This window comes from Chlamydotis macqueenii, chromosome 26, assembly GCF_036417535.1.
Source record: "Chlamydotis macqueenii isolate bChlMac1 chromosome 26, bChlMac1.mat, whole genome shotgun sequence".
Taxonomy (NCBI): Eukaryota; Metazoa; Chordata; class Aves; order Otidiformes; family Otididae; genus Chlamydotis; species Chlamydotis macqueenii.
Window position 1 is genome coordinate 3,092,354 of NC_141581.1, and position 13,563 is coordinate 3,105,916.

Consider the following 13,563-nt stretch of genomic DNA (forward strand, 5'->3'; position numbering starts at 1 on the left):
TCATTCTCTGAATTGCAGGGGCTGTCGACTGGGTGGGCACCTGCATTGGATCTGCCTTCAGGAATGAAAGCACTGATGCTGCCATGTGTGCACATAGGTGTGAATTGAGCATTTGCTTTTTTTTAAGGGGATGGGGAAATCTGTATATTTATACACACACATACACACACACCAGATTTTAAGGAAAGGGAGGTTTGGGCTCGGAGTCATGTGGAATTTCCTCCTTTCTGGAAAATGTTGGATTAGGTGAAAGCAGCAAATGGCTTGAGGTTCTTCTAAAAATGCCTCCAGCCATACTACACATCAGTAGTCGCTCCTGGAAAACCTTGGGCCACCTTCAAGGCTGTTTCTGTGACCCATGACCCTCCTTGGAGCCCTTGTCCTGCTGCAAGCAAACAGGACTGTCAGGAACAAGTTGTTAAGGAGCAGCATGAGGTCCAGGCGCTCTGCCAGGGTGTGAGAGCTGTGCCCTGGGACACAGGCAGTGTTTGCTCTGGGCCTCTCCCTGCCCACCTGCATGCTTCAGCATTCCAGAGCTGGAGTTGCCCATGCCTGGATCTACCTGGAAATAAGTCATTTTGCTTTTAACAAAAGCTAAGGTCAGGTGTGAATTCAACTTTGAGTGAAGACAAGCCCCCATTCTCCAGAACTTGTGTTTCCTGTAGTAGTTCCCCTCTGCACCCTCCAAAGTCACTTTCTTGCTGCTATTTTGGGCTTTCCCCAACAAACGAAATCAGAAGCGACCCAGTGTTACATGCATTGTTTCCAGTCCTTTTCAGAAAAAGACATCCACTTTGATATTGCCACTTCAAAACGTTGGTGGTTTATGTTTTCAGCCCGCAAAATTATTCTTTTGCACCAGATCATTCTCTGAATTCCTCCTGGCAGAGTCCTTGGCTTGGCAGACTTGCTGTGTTAGCATCCTGCACCCCCCCCAGCTGGGGCTTTCCTTCGTTATGAACTAAAAAAAACCCACAAATTTTTAATCAGTGCTTCCCCTTGAGCCACTACTCTGGACATTTCCCCCACCACCTGACTGAATTGTCTCCCTTCCTTCAGGACGCTGCGTCCTCCCCCCTGAGTTGGACCTGGAGAGATGGGCTGGGGAGGGACCAGCTGGGGGCAAGCAGCGTCCCTGCCTTCCTGCAGTAGTTAAGCCTTCCCAAGTATACTACTTGAAAATACAGCCCCATCCCTGCATTTGTTCTCTTTCTGCATCCTCTCTCTGCAAACCCACTTGAAGTTAAATTGTTTCAAAAAAAAAAAAAGCCAACAATGAGGGTTATTTGCAGACTCAGTCTCTTCCAAAGAGCAAGCGCAGCCCTTCTCTGTGTGGTGAGCACCTCTTATCATGGTGTTTTGGGAGAGAGATTGCCCCGTGAACTCTGTGATTGAAGCCTGCTGTCAAAGGGTGCGGACAAGACGAGGAGGAGAGGTTCATCTTCAGATATTTTTACTGTTGACAATTCTTTGGCTACAGGGCATTTGGGATCTCAGCCCTATTTGTACCTGCATCTTTCATCCTCAGAGACTTTTAGCTGTAGCTTGTTTTTTCACTCCTGCTAACCTCCTTCAAAAGTTAGATCCTCTCTTTTTTTTCTTTAAAACAGATGGACAGCCCAAAAAGGTTCGGAAGGTGCCTCCTGGACTCCCCTCCTCGGTAAGTGGCAGGAGCGTTTTCCCTGCAGGTATCCCCTCCCCATTTCTCCATCCCCTGGGTGTCCCTGCTCCCTCTGCCTCAAGAGGTGCCAACCCAACAGGTCCAGCTACTCCAAACATTGAGTGCTTGGACTTCAGCAGGACAGGAAAGGATTTTCCCAGCTACAGCTTCCTCCGTAGGAGAAATGGGGAAGCGCTGTGAGACTGTGATACTGCGGCACTAATGAGGGAGAAGGAGCTACAGCACTCCCCGCATGAAGCAACCGGTGGTGGCATCTCCCCGTCCAGAACCTGAACCCACCAACTCCTGCCCTTGCTAGCTCTTGTCTGTTTGACGTTATGTCGTGAGTGCCTGAGTGAAATGTAATAGTCATTGTGATCAGATTTCACTCCAGAAGGGAAACCAAACCAGTTGTAATGTGGGCAGGCAGCTGGGGCTGCTCCAGGTGTGTGCACTGCCTGGGCTGTTTTATAAGAAAGCTGAGCAGCCTGTAGGAATATGTTAGCCATGCTCCCGCGGCTGTTACAGGGCGGGAACAAACTGAACAATGTCTTTGTGACTAGAAGTAACGGGATCTCCAGGAAAGCTAACTGGAGCGGGCTGGAGGGTTCCTACAGGAGTACGGGAGCTGTCTGGCTGTGCGGTGGCCGAAGCTGCATTCCTTGCTGGAGCATTTGCACGTTTGCAGGGGGACAGGCAGGCTCTGTCCCGCAGGCAAGCTGGAGCTCAGACTGGGGCCGTGCTGGAGCTCAGCCTGCCGTTGCACTGTAGACGTGCCCTTGCCTGAGCGTGTCGTGACACTCACTGACAAAGCTGACGCTGATGTGATGTGAAGCAAGCACCCCTCCCCCATTCCCCAGGGAGCACCTGTAACATCCACTCGTGGGAGAAATCTCATGCTGTGGCGTTTCCTCACTGCTAGCGCAAAGTTCAGTCTGTAACCTCCACCACAGGCTCTGCCTTTTGGAAATGGACCTTGAGGTCCTAACGTTGGGAGGATGGAGGGAGAGGAAGGCACCTATGGCTTGCCGGTGTGGGCTCACAGGCCAGAGGGTGCTGGAGGGTTCCTGCAGACCAGCATCACGCAGAAACCGGCTCCCATCAGCAGTGCTGAGTTGCTCCAAGGGTCTGTGTTTTAACAGACAGGGAAAACCTGCCCAAAGCAGAATCTGAATTGCTGCGTCGAGTTTCTGTGTGAAATTCGTAGCTTTTAAATCCCGGTCGACATGTGGGGAAAACATCGCTCCCAACAAATGGCCCTTTGTTGGCCTCAGATTTCAAAGGTGATGGGGCTCACTGCCTTTTGTGTTGACGGTGCCCTAAAGGGCCCCTATTCCCACAGGAAGAGCCACTCCACGTTTGTCGAAACTCAGCCCCTTCCCTGTGTCTGAGCCAACACTTGCACGCAGGCTTTTTGCCTTGGCTGCCCTTTGACTGCAAAGCTCCAGTTTTTGGTGTATGGGCCAGTGCTGCCTCTTTCCACTGCCCTTTGCTGTGACCTCCGACTTCTTGGTTTGTTTTTGAACTTCCGCACCTGGAGAGAGAAATCAGCACCGAGGCGGCAAGAGAAGCATGGAGCAAAAGGAGTTGCCGACCTCAAAGGCAGCTGATCAAAGGCTCTTTCTTGTCTGACTTGCCTGCACAGCAGCCTGCCCTGTGTTATCACTGGACCCCGCGCAAAATAAATAGGTTAATCAGCATCTTATTAAAGTAAAATGCTTTAATCTGTAATTCCCTAGCTGCTTTGAAAACTCAGAGAGGTCAGTGGCTGAAATAGTTAAGAATGGCTGGATGGGGGAGTGATTCTGCCAGAGGCACTGAGAGTCGCTGGTGATGTGAGTGGTTAGAGAGATGTGAAAGGTGATGCTGGGCAGGGACTGAGTGGCTCTGATTGTGAATGGGTGAAGAGGTACCTGTGCTTGTAACCCGTGGCCTTCTGGGGTTAGTTCTTGTGAAAGAGGAGGTGGGCTGGGGCAGTGGCATGTGCTGGGGCTGCCTCTCGGGCACATAGCCCCTTCGGGCCCCGCTGTGACATGAAGCCAGAAAGCAGAGTTAGTGCTCGTGGCCGGGCTCCCCTGTGGGCTGGCGTGTCCAGGCGCAGGACTCAGGGCTGGATGAGGCCCCCAAGCCCCTGCCGCGCATTGGCTGGCTTTGCCGGAGAAAGCCGGGGAGGGATTTTGTGCAAGTTGGTTCCTGCAGGATTTTGTTGCCGCGAGTGTGGTGACTGGGAGCTGTTTCAGCCTGTGAATTTGCAGTCTGGTCACCACTCTGTTTAGCTTTAGTCTGCCTGAAGTCCCACCCCAGTTCATGCATTTAAGCAGGAAAAACAAGGACGGAGAAAGGAAAAAAAAAAACACCACCACAAAGCCCTGCGCATCGCAGCACTGTGGCTTTTCAAGTGGCTCTCTTGCTGCGCTGGCAATTTTAACCGGAGGAAATTACCTCACCTGGAGGTCCCCAAGGCTGCCACTGGAGCTGCCGGTGCGAGGGCTGGGGCTGCGGCGTGGGGAGCAGAAACCTGGCACTGATTTACCATTTCCTGCCATGCTTGGCTGGCAGCCGCAGGCTCGGCTGGCTCCCCCGTGCACCGCAGGACTGGGATGCTCCTCGCTTGGCTGGTGCGGGGAAGAGTGGAGTTGGCTTTTCACAGCCTCTCCTGTGCTGAGCAGGGAAGTGAAAGATTTGGAGGGGCCAGGGCCACTCCTAGGGAGAAACCTGGCCCCCAGGGATCCAACAGGAGATGGAGGGGGTCAGAGATGGCAGAGCAGGGCAGGTATACAGCAAGGTGAACTTCTCCCTGCTTTGCAGCCCTGGTCGGCTCGTCCCTACTATTTTATTTTTCGTCTTTGTGCTCTGGATTTATGAAATGGATGTTGCAGCTCACCACAGCACCCCCTGTGCCCGCTCTGCTGCCACACAGCTGCCTCACGCGCTGGCCAGGTGCCAGCCCCTGGCAGATGGTCTGGGGCTATTAGACATGCTTCATTCGATTCCCTGTCCCAGCTCCCGCTATTTAATCAAATTATAGGAGAAGTCAATTTACTGGATTCTTGTTCTTTGCAGCCTCCTCCATTCCCCAGCTCTCCCTGGCCACACGTGCTGCCCACGCACAACTCCGTGTGCCTGTTTCACTTCAGGGCCGTCCTGCGATGCCACACAAAGGCAAAATGCCATGAATTTTCTTTTTTGAGCATGAGACAAAGGGCAGCTGCTATCATCTGTCAGGTTTTTCCCTTCCCCCTCTCTTTATTTTAATTTTTTTTTTCTTTATTTTACACGTTTCCCAGTCTCAATCTGTAGCACCAATGCCCACAAGTTGCTTTCAGCTCCCCGTTGCCGCCCACTGCCCAAGAGCCAATCCATGGGAAGGGGGCCAGGGCTACCCCAGGACTCTTAACCCCCCCAGCTTTGAGGAAAGTTGCTCTGAGAAGCAGGAACCTGGGCTGCCAGGGGAAAATGAAGTAATACATTTAAGTGCAATCGCTGGTGCTTTTCAGAGCTTTTTTTTAATCAAAAAGACTCCTATTTTCTATTACCCCCCAACCAAAAAAATAATAAATTCTTGGTGTTCTGAGCAGTTACAGAAATAGAGAACTATTTTGCCCCTTCTTCCTGGGTGAGGACAAGTGCTCAGAGGGAGCTGGCTGGGTGTGGGGAAAGAGAAACTGAGGGCAGGTTTCCTTTCCAAAGAAAGCTGTGTCTTCCAGGCAGAGCTGGCTGAGCATGCCTGGCAGCCCCTGTACCTGCCTCTGCTTTCGTATGTATTTAAAAAAAAAAAAAATTAGCAGTTTCAGAATGAATCAATGGGGATGAAAATAAGCTGTAACAAAAGTTCTCACGTAATTTTGTGTGGCATTTCAGTTTCTTTTCGTGTTGAATTTCTGGTTAAAAAAAAAGAAAAGTATATTTTTGCACTGGCACAAGATTATTTTTTCTAAGCACTTTCTAGGATGAGTTTTGTTAATTTAGAAGAGAAAAAAAAGCCTTTTCTTTTGCTTAATATACTGTTAAATGACATAGCTGAATGATGCTGCAGAAATCTGGGCAAAAGATATTTGAGAGCCATTCCCTTCCATATAATGTCCCTGTTGAGGGACTGCTCAGTCCTCAGCTTCCCCCATGCCTCAGTATCTCCTGACGGGCTGATTTCCGTGGAAGGTTTGAGTAGGGGCCGTGCTCAGGAGCAGCTGCTACCGTCATGGTGCTGCAGCCCAGCGTATGGTGGGATCAGCGCAGGGTGAGCAGATCCCCCAACTGGTCCTCGTTGCCACCACCCAGCCTATGCCCTTGGGTGCGGGGTTAGCACGCAGAAATGATTGCTTTTGTGGTTACCCATAAAAAGTTATAACCACCGAAAAAGGAACTAGAGCGGAGCGTTGAAACTTCTGCTGGTGCCGGTGTCTTCTGCAAGAGGCAGCTGCAGGGATCCACGCTGTTACGGGAAGGCAGACGGGACGTGTCTGCATGACATCCCTGTCCCTTACACCACTCCCCAGCAGAGCTACACTGTTTGGTGTCACTGCCGTGACTTTGACTGAACTGCTTTGGTTCCCCCCAGTTCCGGCTTTGCTGTGGAACCAACTCTTGAGATGAATAAAAGCAAAGCTGTGCAGGGTGGGATGACCCATGGGGAAGATGTGCGGCCATGGAGTGACCAAGCACTTCTATTCAACTGCTTTCCTGCCCCGCAGGTGTATCCATCCAACTCAGGTGATGACTACAGCAGGGATCCAGCTGGATATACTCCCTCAAAACCTCCCAGCACGGTGTATCCCGGAGCCTTTTATATGGCAGGTGAGTTATTAACAGCCCTAGAATCCTGCAAGCCAGTCAGAGCAGGGGCTTCCTGGCCTGTTATGGATGGTGGGAGGAATTGCACGGCATGTGAGATGGATGGAGCTTGGGGGGGGAGTGCATGAGACACGAAACAGCCCTGAAATGGCTCCAGTTTGCTCAGGAGGTCATGCTTGGCGTAGGTGGGATGCGATAGGGACAGAGGCAGTCTCTCAGCGAGGGCTGACTTGTCACCATGTGGACTGTGGGATGCATGCCAGCATCTCTGTCCCACTCAGCTCTGGTTTTCCTTCCAGATGGGCTCCATAACTCGCCAGACCTGTGGAGTTCACCGGGTGCCATGAGCCAGTCGAGTTACGGTGCCATGCTGGGCAGCTCCTCCTCCCCGCTCCCACAGTCCAGCAGCTTCAACAGTTTACATCAGCACGAACGCATGGTAATGCGTCCCCGCGCTGCCTGGGGGGCTCTGCTCGGCTGGCCGGTGGCAACACGTCACCTTGCTCCATAGCTGTCAGCTCGGGGTGGCTGCCGACAGGGAGGGCCTGGGTCCTGGCCTGGATGCCAAAGCCCGGCAACCTTTTGAGGGCACCTCTCACCCTTCTCCCCCTATCTGCCAGAACTACCAGCTTCATTCAGGAGAGGTTAACAGCGGACTCCCCTCTGTGTCTGGCTTTTCCTCTGCCTCCACACCGTACGGTGTCTCCAGTCACACGCCCCCGATCAGCGGGACGGACAGCATGATGGGTACGTACAGCCCCCAGGCACACAGTGGTCCCTAGCATGACCCACCTCGCTCCACCGCCATGCAGAAGCTTAACTGGAAAATAAGTCTTGTGCAAACCTCTGATGATCGAGGCTGTGATATGTGTCCGATGTACCCAGACGCTATTTATCCCTTCTGTGTCACCTGTGCATGGAATTACTGCATGAGGAAGAGGCGCAGCAAGGTTATTGCTGCTGGGCGTGCTGTAGCAGGGGCACAGGGTCTGGCTTGGGGGTTAACACTTTGGTGGATCTGGGAGGAGACCAGGATCTGTGGCATTGTCTTTTGGAGGTGATGTAGCTTAAATGAACTATGGAACGGATTTGCACCTGTGTTGGGGGAAGGCAGGGGTATGTGTGAAGCCATTTGTCTAAATCCAGAATAGGAATGTTTGTGTTGCTTCTGAATACCACATTAAACCCCCGAGTGCTTTAATCTCTAACCCTGCTGAACCTGTTACAAAACCTGTTACTGGAGTGAGCTCATGTTCCCCAGGAAATGAGGATCCTGATCTTGATTTGTAGAAAAATTCTTGTTTAGAAGAGGGGAAGCAAGTTTGGGATTGTAGGCGTTTAAGATGCCCCATAAAGATGCCCATAAAAATGGCCTGAGCTGCAGCAGAGACATTTGATTGCTGTTTATGGCATGACACCTTTGACCCAGCATCTTACGAAGACATTCCTGCAGCCCCGTGAAAGCTGTCGGGGCATGCATACCCTCGTCCAGGCTGCTCCCAGCAGGACATCCACTTAATTCTCAAGCAAAGCAGTAAAAGTGAGAAATTTCAATCTCGGAGCAGGTGACCTCAGAGAAGGTCTTGTACGAGTGCCTTCTCCTGCTGGCTTTCTGGCACCCTGGCAGTGACATCTGTGTCCTCTCTTGGCAGCTAACAGAGGAACCACAGCTGGGAGCTCAGGAGACGCGCTCGGGAAGGCACTAGCTTCAGTAAGTTTCTGCAGATCCTTGACTGGTCCCTGTCCTGTCACAGTGCTGGACCTCCTCTCTATAATAGGGACCCTCTAGGCAGCAGGGGAGATGGTCACATTGGTCATTGACCATGGTTCAGCTGAATGCACCCGAAAAACACAGTAGCCTCTGAGGGGAGGGTTTCCCCCTCCTCTGTGTGCTGCCATCATGAGTCCTGGCACAGCTTTTGGCAGATGGGGAAACCGAGACACTGGACATAATGGTAGCCCCACAGACTCATGTCCATGAGCCAACCCTGCAGCCGCCCAGCCTGGTAGTGGTCTGGCAGGACAACCCTATGCAGCCGTTAGAGCAGCACTTCCAGGTCCCAGTAGTCCTGGCCCTGCATGTACCGACTCCAGCTGGAGGACACTGGTCCCACTGGGCTGTCAGAGGTTGAGGTTGCCTCTGTACTGTTCGGGACCTTTGCTTCTGTGTGGTGGCAGAGGGGTGCTCAGGACTGCACCTTGCAATCATTTCTTGGGGCTATCGCTTCCCTCCGAGGTGAGACCTCAACAACGGAGGCTGTAGCTGCAGGGATGGTGGCAGTGGGGACAGAGGAGGACCCCGGCATTAATGGGAGAGTTGTGAGGGAACTAGCAGGCTGGCCTGCCATGCTGGCTGGTAGCTGGTGTTGGTATGGGAAGGGAGGTGCGGTTGGGTGGTCCTCACTATGGCAGGGCTGGGGCGCTGCTGACTGTGCCCTGCTTCTCTTGCTCCAGATTTATTCCCCTGATCACTCTAGCAATAACTTCTCGTCAAACCCCTCTACACCGGTCGGCTCCCCTCAGGGGCTTGCAGGTAGGTGAAAAACTTTGCTCTTTGTGTAAAGGGAGGTGTCAGGTTTGCTTTCAGGAGGTTCAAGGCAGTGCACTTCCCAGATCAGCCCCAAACCCTAATTAAAGGCACTTTTGGCAATCTCACCAAATCCCATTTATTTTTAAAAGCGGGGAACGAAGAGGAAGTACAAGCGAAGATACTTTTTCAATGTCTGCTGTGAAGTTGCATGAAGTTGCAGCTTTAATCGGTTGTAGCTTTTCCCTCGTTTGGAGCTGAGCAGTGCCTGAGTGTGGCAAATCCTCCACGCGTGAGGACAACAGCTCTGCCTGCACCTGGCTTTGTCCCTGCAGAGGAGTTTTAGGAGGCGGCTCTGCCGGAGGCGCAAGCCTGGCCCACATGGTAGCACTGCTGCATGCTTGAGTTAAACCATCGCTGCCACCCCCGGGGACCCGCTCCTGCCGTTCAGACAGACTCTGTCCCTGAGTGTCCTTCCTCGGTGAGGCTGGGAGAATTTGCTCCTGGTTTTGTATCCTGTGGGAGGAGTGCAGTGGGAACTGGGAAGTGGCCAGCTAGTTAAAAATCATTTTCAGCACCCAGTCAAAGCCTGTCTCTGCTCCTGTCTAGTGAGAGAGGTCCTGTTTCTGCCCAGGGTGCAGAGCAACATACACGCACCAGCCTGCTGCTTCTCTGAGGTCAGAGCGAGCACAGCTTGTATGCTGGCTGCCCACTAACCGAGGTGACAGAAATTAAAAAACCTCTCAAGGTCTGAACGCCTGAGCTCAGTTCCCTCCTCAGGCGGAGCAGAGGCAAGACCATAGTGCCGTGCGGTGCCGTGGTGGCCCGTGCGGTGCCGTGGTGGCCCATGCTGTGCCATGGTGGCCCGTGCGGTGCCGTGGTGGCCCGTGCTGTGCCGTGGTGGCCCAGCTTCGAGCCCCATCTAGCGGCAGCCGTGCCCGGTCCCCAGCTCTCCTCGTTTATTCGCAGGCACATCCCAGTGGTCGCGAGCGAGCGGACAGGGTGCCTTATCTCCCAGCTACGAAGGGAGCCTCCATACTTTAGTAAGTGGCACCAAAAGATCTGCCTTCTCCTTTTCTCTTCCATCCCTTGTGCGCCTGGCGGTAAAGGGGCCTGAAGGAAGATGATCAGTCAATAGAAGGACGTTTGGTTGGAAGCAGCTGAGCAGAACTGAGTGCTGCTTCCCTGAGCCCAGCGCCTTGCTGACAGAGGTGCAGCCTTGTACCTTGCCTTTGTTTACAGCCCATGCACCTCCCTGTGCGTCTTACCCAGCCAAACAGATTTTTGGCTGGTTTCTGCCTCTCTTTACTGAGCAGTTCTGCTTGTATGACCCCTTGTGTCTTTAATGGACAACACTCACTGGGTTGGGGGGTTATTTCGCTCCTTATCTGCTGAGTGCGTGATTGCTGCCAGCCATTTTTAATGTAAATAGCTGCAGCAGGCTGCTGGCTGTACATGTGTTAACACAGATCTATTTCTCTCTCCTGTCCTTCAAGCAAAACAAAATGGAAGATAGGTTGGACGAAGCCATCCACGTGCTGAGGAATCACGCTGTGGGCCAGACAGCCGCCATGCCGAGCAACCACGGGGACATGCACGGGCTCCTGGGCTCAGCACCAGCCCACAGTGCCACCGTGGGCAACCTGGGCCAGGCCTTCCCTGCCTCGGTCATGTCCCTGGGGAACAGGCACCCAAGTCTGGTAAGTGTGGAAGCATCACAGCAGCTGGTGGGGACATGCTGGGGACTCAGTCGCAGGGTCCTCTAACATCCACTGCAATGTTGCCTTTGGTGTAAGAATAGCTCGGTGTGGTCCAGCTTGGGTCAGCTGTTGGCAGTGTTGAACGGGTGACTTGCACGGGAGTGCAGTGGCTTGTCTTGTTTGTGCAGGGAGGAAATCCACACTCAGCACAGTGGTGGCTCTCAGGCACAATCCCCGCATGCAGAGGGCTCATGCCCCTTTTTAGGGCAGGCAGAGGTAGTGAAAACTCTTCTTTCCCTGCAGTGTGAATGGAAATCCCTCAAAACAGCTTCAAGCAGTCCTCAGGGGATGCAAGGAGAAGGAGGAGAGGGATCCAGTCCAAGGCAGGACTGCGAGTATATAGAGCCAGGTGTAGCCAGGACTTCTCTGCTTTGAACCATACAGGCAGGCACGGTGTTCTTCTGTGCACATGGGGAGCACTGGTGTGTGATGGCTCATTCAGGCTCCAGGGAGCGCGACAGGTCCCGGGTGCCCTGAGCACATGGATACCGGGGTCACATGCTGGGTCACCAGGGTCCTCCCTTGTCCAGAGGCTGGTGACCACATGAGCATGTTTTTGGCAGAGCTAGTTGCCTGCTGCGGTGAAGAGTAACACATCTCCAGTCTCTCTAGAGATCTAGATATGCTTCCCTTTCAAGCTCCCCATACTCTGCTACTAAGTGGTAAATCGTATGTGTGGGTTCTGTTGCAAAGTGCTGCCAGTTGCAGAAATGAGAGTGTTTGCAGCAGGGCTGGTTCTGTCCTGCTGGCCCCTGGCCGGTGTAGAGCAGCCTCAGGGTGTGTGGGCTCAGAAAGGCTCCCTGACCCTCACCCGTTGTGTCCAGGCTGTTCTGAACGAAGTATGCTGCTGGGCTGTCCCTTTCTCTGGTGGTACTGGGGAGGTGGCAGAAACGTTGGTTCTTGATGGAGACAGGACACGTGCAGCCCAGGCAGGGTGTCCTCTCCAGTGTGCCAGCCTTGCATCAAGGCAGAGAGAGGCTTTTCCACGGCAAGGGGAGGCAGCGCTAATGGGGGCTTTCTGCTTGGTGCACCTGATGTGCAGGGCACAGAGCTGCTTTGTGCAGTGCCCTTGTCGTGGTCCCTGGAGGAGAACTACTGCTGCAGCAGGTTGGCTTTTCCCTCCTGTGTGCCCATGCTCTCAGTGGTGGGAGTGAACAAGGAGGGCATGCCGCTGCACCTCAGCGTGGCCGCAGAGCCCCGCAGCTGGGCTCAAGGTGGCTATGCCCGTGCCCGCTGTCCGTGACACTTCGCCCCCTCAAGGCTTGCTCTGCTTGTTCTGCTGTAGGTGGGAGGAGGTCACCCCGAAGATGGGTTGTCCAGCAACCCCAGCATGCTCCACAACCATGTCACACTTCCGTCACAGCCCAGCTCACTCCCTGACCTCAACAGGCAGCAAGACGCGTACAGTGGTAAGGCAGCTCTGCACGCATGCACGCTTTCACACTCACCTGCAGTGGAGGTGATTCGGGTCACCCGTTAGGTCCAGCCCTGTGCAGCAGCAGCAGCCTGGGCGGAGATGGGTGCTCTTGCAAGGCCAATGCTTCCTTGCAACACCTGCAGGGCAGTTTCTACCTTGAGCCTTTTCTAGAGGTTTGACCTACATGTTCCTGTCCCTCTTGCTAGCTGTGGGTGCACAGTGCCTCCAGGTCCTGCTCTGCTGGGGGACATTGGGCTCTGACTCTGGGCCTGGAAGGCTGGGGGAGAAGAACGGGGAGTGGTGGCAGGGCAGAACTGGCACAGCTGGAAGGCCAGCTCTTGTTACTATGGACCAGTGATGCAGGATGAGTCCGGGATGCCACACATTGGCAATGCAGGTGCTGCAGGAGCGGGGCCTGGGGACTCCCCAGCCCTCTGTGTGGGTCAGGCCCCTCCAATCTCCATGTGTGGCTCTGCTTCTTCAGCAGGCTTGTCGGGGGGGCTGGGGCGAAGCAATGTCTCCTCGGGAACCAGTGAAATAAAGAGGGAAGAGAAGGAGGACGAAGAGAACACGTCGGTGGCAGATAACTCAGAAGAGGAGAAGAAGGAGCTGAAACCCTCCCGGAACAGAACAAGGTGCTCTTTGAACAGGTCTCTCCCTTTACTTATTCTGTTACCAGGCTGGGGACGTTTGGGCTGGAGTATGGCTGCAGTGACCCACCAGGCACTCAGCTCAGCCCGGGGTCATCTTGCAGCACAGACCCACCAGCCCCTCCCCACCGCAGGAGCCTTGTGTGTCCTCACACAGAGGCAGCACAGCCTGGGCTCCCACTTCTTTCCCGCGGCCAGCCACTTTGGGCCAAGCCAGGGAAAGGTCCCTGCCACCCTTTCCTGCTGGCTCCTGTCCCCGTGGTCACAGGGCTTCCTCATGCTCATAAAGCAGAGGGCTCGCACCTCGTCCACACGAGCTGCAGCTGCCTGCGTTGTTGCTCAGGGCATTGCTTTTGGCCATGCACGGAAAAGACCAAGCACTCAGCTCCCCTCAACCAGGGGCAGGGAAGGTTTTGACCTACTCCCTACTTCAGGTCATCTCTGCTGTCTGCTTCAAGCTCCTGTATCCTCTGTCACGTCCAGCCAGATATGTGGCAGCAGATCAGGTAGAGTCCTTCCAGCATGCTGGCTTGTCTGCAGTCTCGCCATCGGCTCGGAGACCTCACCAGGGTGATGCTGCCCAGAGGGGCAGCGCCAGCCCTACTCCTGCCAGACTGCAGCCACCTCCTGCTCTGAAGGCAGAGGGCTGCATCTTCCAAAAATGCCAGCTTGGGACACCAGTATTGCGCCCCACATCATCTCCAGGCCACCCTGCAACCTCCTGGCAACAAGCTCAGGCCTTAATTGCATTGTTGTGG

The 13,563-nt window shown here is 54.0% G+C and overlaps 1 protein-coding gene across 8 annotated transcripts in view; it reads left to right on the forward strand.

The window, feature by feature from the left end:
• Positions 1-13,563, forward strand: part of TCF3 (transcription factor 3) — an 82,966-nt gene that overhangs the window by 57,053 nt on the left and 12,350 nt on the right. For 5 of the 8 annotated variants that reach the window (XM_086767501.1, XM_086767502.1, XM_086767504.1 and 2 more), the window contains exons 8-17: positions 1,611-1,660; positions 6,352-6,454; positions 6,751-6,890; positions 7,072-7,198; positions 8,104-8,162; positions 8,906-8,984; positions 9,948-10,021; positions 10,475-10,678; positions 12,024-12,147; positions 12,640-12,790. In XM_086767501.1, coding sequence (XP_086623627.1) covers positions 1,611-1,660; positions 6,352-6,454; positions 6,751-6,890; positions 7,072-7,198; positions 8,104-8,162; positions 8,906-8,984; positions 9,948-10,021; positions 10,475-10,678; positions 12,024-12,147; positions 12,640-12,790 — 1,111 coding nt within the window. The remainder of the gene's footprint in view (positions 1-1,610; positions 1,661-6,351; positions 6,455-6,750; positions 6,891-7,071; positions 7,199-8,103; positions 8,163-8,905; positions 8,985-9,947; positions 10,022-10,474; positions 10,679-12,023; positions 12,148-12,639; positions 12,791-13,563) is intronic. The other 3 variants (XM_086767503.1, XM_086767507.1, XM_086767508.1) reach the window with 1 other exon arrangement.